Raw genomic sequence first — 6,000 nt, 5'->3', positions numbered from 1 at the left:
GAGTCCAGTCCAATAAGCCTGCTATTCACATGTAATTAACCTCTTTAATTCTGGCTCACAAATGGCCGTTCAAACAAAAAAAAATGGATTAAGCCGATTCAGCTTTTGGATTTGATGCCGCTCTATATTTGATGCTGTTCATTGAACGCAACTCGGAGCCGGGCTGCGGGAAAGAAATGCCCTGCAGATGGTAGCACGAGCCTGAGAACGGCACCGAAATGCAATGATTAAAGAGAACAGCAATTAAACAAGCGTGCAAACATGGAAATAAATAACTACGCCGAAAATAATAATAACTCCCTTATTGCAGTAAAACTATCACTATAATTAAATGGCAAGGGAAATAAATGCATTGACAAAGAATGCCCTCCCTCTCATCACGCCGTCTTCCTCAGTTTTTTTCCCCCTCCTCTTCCGATACATACAGTGTTGTAAATTAATGCTCACAGCTGCACAGCAATGATAGCAATCCGGCTCCGCAGGAGTGCAGCCCTCCTGGTTTTGTGCTTTTCCACTGGAGCAGTGCATGGAGCCGAGCGCGCACGCGAACGCACACACGCGCGCGAACGAGCGCACGCACACACGCGCCACCCTCTCTCGCTCTCTGGCATCATCGTTTATACTTCGCTCTCGCTGCGCTCCTCACTCTCGGCACGCGTGCCGGGCGGCGTGCGTGCCGGGCGTCGGGTCCGCTCTTTCCTTGACCCCTGTGTTGACAGTGGCCGGAAAGTAGCACAGACGAGAGAGGCAGGCACGGAGGGCATACAGGCAGCTGGTGCTTGCTTAGTGCCAACTGATGGTGGCAACAGCAGCAAGCAGCATCAGATGGCGTGGGCTTGAAAAATAAATAGGCATTTGTTTTAACGGGCGTGGCTTCTTTAAAACCTCAAAACCTGAAAGTATCATTATCATTCGAGGCAAATATCATTCAACGACCACCAACCCACCACCATCATCATCGTCAATACGTTAATTGACCACAGTCATTATTGCCGTCTGCATCAATAAAATCGTTATAACAAATGTTAGATGCATCCGAGCGTACGTTCAGCGTTGAGACTGCCAGTTGCGGTCGCACGCTGTTGCGAGGTTGGTGTCCAACCACGCCGCACGGAGCCTAAGCTACGCAGGGAACAGAAACGCAGATAAATAGAAAGGGGACATTGAGGAGGAGAGCTCAGAGGGAAGAGGAATGTGGCTGCTCTGAGCGCCGCTGTAGTGATGGCTCACCTTCGGACTCGATGCTGTGGCGGTGTTGCGGGCAGGTGTCTGCATTGCTCCGTGCGGCTGCTGCTGCTGGTACTGGTGGTGTGCTCACTGTGTGTCAGCCACATCGCCCAAGCTGCAGGTAAACACGCGCACTGCTTTGCACAGATGAATGTGCAAATGAATGAATGCGCCCGTTGCGGTCATTGCGTGATGTTCGGAAAGTTAGGGTGTCACGTTCGTGCAAGTGTGAGTGAGGTTACTCCATGAACATGTGTGTGTGTGTGTTCACGTGCACGTGTGGCTTCTCATTGTGATTTAAAAAGTTGTAGTTCTGGTGAATGCTAAGTGTTGGTGCGCGCGCCTTGTGAGTTTGAGAGTGAAAGATTAAATTACATCTTTTGCACAATTCTAATTCTAAAAAAGTTTGAGTGTAGGTTGATGGTGTCATTACGTGCATGCGAGTGCTAATGAATGAATACGCGTGCATGCTCACTAATTAGCCTTGCTGGGATAAATAAAGGGCATCTGTTATTTCATCTCATTGCCATTTAATTACACGTGTTGAACGACATTTTCAAAGTTAATGTTTATGTCAAAGGTATAACAAGCACGCGCGAAGTACTTGGTACCGTGTGATAAAAATCAGCACTGGCGAGACAAAGGCGGTCGGGCATAGTGTTGGCCACCCACCTCCTCGTGTGCCGTGCCAGTCTTCATAGGTTCTTGCTGACCGCACTTGCCCCAACAGTCTGTTGAAGGCTATACGGGGGACCTTTGTCTTCTCGTGCAAATGTAAGTGCAAGCAGTGTTAGGTTAGTGAGCACCTATTATAAGCCAGCGCTACACATGTGTGAGCAGTCTGGTCGGCACACCATGTGTCCCTCAAAGTCTCTAAGGCTCAATGTATGCACACACATGCGTGATGTGTGTTGTGATGCCATTTTATTTCACGCTTGCATTGCAATTCTAAAAGTTGCTGTGTAGGTTTAAGCTACAGTAATACCATAGTCACAGTTTAGAATTAGTATTGTTTCCTACCTTGTCACTGCCTATATTTCCACACTCACCATTCTACCTTGAATTTAGACAACTAACAGATTCCGTTATTTCAAATCTCAGGAGGAACAATAATTACAAATCTCAGGAGTTTGATGTGCATTCTTTGGTCTCGTGAAATCACTGACATTGTGTTAGTAAGAATTATGTGGCAGCAGAACATAGCCTTTCGTTGCTCTGTGCCAGTTTAAAGTCTTCCTCGAGGCTGGTCTTCACTTGTGCTTGTTTTTTTCCCTTTCTCTGCTTTGTTTTTTCGAGTGCTTGTGATCGATTGCCCCAGACCTCAGAAGGGAAATCCCACATCTCTTGTTGTTTCAACCCTGTACCGTGTGTTTTGACGCAATTAACATCTCGAAAGTAATACAAGTGTGTGTTGAATAATGCCGTCCAAAACTGGCATATTTCATGGTCACGGTTGGGTGCTGCACAGTTTAAAAAAAATGAGCATTGGCCAATACAAATGTTTCATAATGCACGTTTTCATTTGTACATTATACGTTGTACATAGTTTTACAATAAATAGTATATGTGCATATATGTGGAATGCTATATAACATTTAGGTGTGCAATGTACTCTGACATGCAGAGAGTCACCCGACCCGTGGGTTGAATGTCTAGTCCGTGTCAATAAACTCGAATCGTCTTTACCATGCAACTGGTGCAATGAGTGCCAGCTCATGATCATTGCATGGTTGGAAGTCCGTGTGTTTTTCCTTTTTCATAAAAAACCTGCCGTTGCTCAATGTACTTTCCACCACTGGGTTCTTTCTGACAACAGAGATGAGCACCAGCCAACACCCAAAATAGCATAGGGATACTTTATGTAAAACAAATACAAAACAAAATATTAATTTACTAATTATGTTTTATACCTCTACAGTGTGTGAATGTGTTGAGCACTTGCATATACTACCAATACAATTGACTTTAAACTCTGGTAACAACGTGCTAAAATGCAGACTTCTGAGAGGCATTCATGAATTAGATTCAGACAAAGCGCAAATACCAAACGACCATCATCTGGCTATTTTCAGCCGAGCAACTAAGCCAGGTCAAGTTAAAAAATGTCCTTTAATGACTGCAAGAATAACTTCATCTGATGCATGTGTCAGTTTAACAATAAATAACAGACTGCGTATGGGGACTGTTGTATTTTTCTTCTCCTTGCTAATTAGAGCTGTAAATCTGCGCGAACAACTGTGCCCTGCCATACTTGAAGCTTTGCCCCTGAGCTGTTTGAATGCCTGGAAGTGCTTTTCAGCATTGCTTGGCTGTCAATTTAATCCCTTAATTAAAATGATAATGAAGTTGTTTGCAGAATGTTGAATCCGGGCTGTATATTATAGATATAGTTGAACTATGTGTTATCCAAAATACTGTAAATATTGTACGTGCAGCTGTTTAACTGCTACGAATAATCGTTCATAAAAAGACTGTTCATACTAAATTATAGCATCCGAGTAATAATTACACAAATTATTTGGGGATACTGCATTTGCAATGGTGCAAAAATAACAAAACAACTAAACACATCTTTAACATTTAATTCTCATCAAGCCCCATGTTGTAAAGTGCAGTCTACTACTCATCTATTTGATCTCTCTGGCCTCTCTGTACGTGTATTCTAGAGAAGGGCAATTGTCTGAAACTTTGCCTATTATTTACTTTTCATTTTAAGGCAGTGTTATTCATATTTGTGTTGATTTTTTTTATTGGTAATAGACTATTAACTAGTTTTTATTTGACCAGGTAAGGTCCACTGAGCTATATACATTTTTTGCAGAAGCGACCTGGCTACAAATGATAGCTTACCGAAGTGGCTTATCATGTAGAAATTTATAGCAGCCACAAACTCTAAACGCATGCTTCTAAGTGTGGAGATAAAAACCGGAGGACCCAGAGAAAAATCCACGCGACCATGGGGAGAACATACAAACTCCAAATATACAAGCCTCAGGGTTGGGATAGATCTCACGACCTCATGTATACCAGGCGAAGTGGTAACATCTCGCCAACATTGTCGATTAAAGAGATAAAATAGGCAAATCTTGAGAAGAAGTTCTGCTTATCGTGACATTATAACCAGTATCAAGTCAAAGTGCTGCCCTGCTCAATTAAGCAGTGAAAAGTGCTCATCTCCGTTGCTGGTCCTATCCATTCATAATCAACGTTTTTGGGTTTAGATCGCGTTATTTATAAATGTTTCGTAACCCTCCACCACCCGACACGGCCAATCAGTAAAAAAGTGTCACGTTGGCCGTGTCGGGTGGTGGAGGGTTACGACACATTTATAAATAACGCGATCTAAACCCAAAAACGTTGATTATGAATAACATTGGTCGCGAAAGCCTACGTGTTAAACTGGGACCAGTCAGTCTGTGTGATAGACATTGCATGGTCCAACCTCATGTGGTGCTGCTCACGTGACTGACAACAGAGGGACAATAATGGGCCGAGTCAACACCGACCAGAATTTAAACTCATTACGGTGCCACCATGACACGTACATTCATCATCTGTCAGTCATTGCCGTGTAGCAGTTTGGCTGAAGGGGAATTTCGTATCACGATTCTTATCCAGGCAATCGTACCTTTAAGGAGTTGTAACTACACAAACATATATACAGCTATCTACACTTAACTCAAAGTTTCTGTTTTCTAGTGGAACATGTGTCTCCTATAGTCTATGACCGACGCCCACAAAGGTAATCTTAGAGTCATTAAAATGTCCACTTTACAATATATGGTGTAATTTGATTCCTCACAATAGCGTTTCATACAAGCAAGAACTGTTCACCAAACATTTATATGCCGCCTGATTTGCAGGTAAACTTGCCACAATATAGGCGTGCTTGTGTGTGCATATACACACACACAATAGGTATGAACATGTAACAATGTAACAATGCCGCAATTAGCCATTAACACGCATAATTGCTGCCTATTACACACGTTTTGTAGCACCCATTATTAATTTTATGCCGCCAGTTTAGTGCTCTTGTATATCATTATACATCATATATCAGTTTACTCAGGAGATCATTCTGGCGACTGATGCACGTTCATGCTGCACGCAATGTGGGTTCTGTGAGAATTAAACCTGAACATAAAATAATGATTACCGCTGTATAACCGCTTAAGGCAGAGAGCATAGGTGTAGTGGCTGAAGGGCATTGGAGAAAGGGGGCATTGACCCCCAGTTTCTATGCCTGAGGGAAGCAGAGGAGGGAAAAAGTCATTATAAAGCTCTCACTAGTATATATTGCACATTCTCACTGCTGTTGAGAGAGCGTGTAATTGCACGTAGATGTGTGGCATTAAACCCACTTGGAAGCATGATCACCATGTACGGCATTTCAATGCTCGCATGTTCATGTAATCATTTCCAGAGCTCGGTGTGTAGTAGTGTGTGGTTGGCTATGCATTACTGTGTAGATTTTGTTTACCCATGGAACTACCAATGAGTCTCAGAACCTTGCTTAAGGTGGGTCATGCCAGGATATGTTAGCAAAGTATTTTTTATATATTTTTTACTGAACAAAAATTTCTTCACTTTTGGGAAAAAAACCCTTAAATATAATTTGGTGGAAACACTAAAAATCTACACAGGCATTCAAACATCTATCGAGGGACCTGTTTGCTGCATCACCTCCTGTAGGCACCCTTTGGCCCTATTATATGTTAATATATGTGCCTTGTATGGGCTTATGCCTGTGTTCCATCTTGTGTGTACAGC

At 42.9% G+C, this 6,000-nt stretch overlaps 1 protein-coding gene across 1 annotated transcript in view; it reads left to right on the top strand.

Annotated features, from left to right (window-relative positions):
* The first annotated feature begins 569 nt into the window (after nt 1-569).
* Nucleotides 570-6,000, top strand: part of LOC133350657 (netrin receptor UNC5C-like) — a 145,363-nt gene continuing 139,932 nt past the window's right edge. Inside the window, exon 1 of the mRNA XM_061565257.1 lies at nt 570-1,348. Coding sequence (XP_061421241.1) covers nt 1,222-1,348 — 127 coding nt within the window. The 5' untranslated portion in view covers nt 570-1,221. The remainder of the gene's footprint in view (nt 1,349-6,000) is intronic.

Source organism: Lethenteron reissneri, chromosome 34, assembly GCF_015708825.2.
Source record: "Lethenteron reissneri isolate LAM-NWPU_2019-01 chromosome 34, ASM1570882v1, whole genome shotgun sequence".
NCBI classification, from domain to species: Eukaryota; Metazoa; Chordata; class Hyperoartia; order Petromyzontiformes; family Petromyzontidae; genus Lethenteron; species Lethenteron reissneri.
The sequence above is the reverse complement of the archived record's forward strand: the minus strand, read 5'-3'. Positions and strand labels throughout refer to the sequence as shown.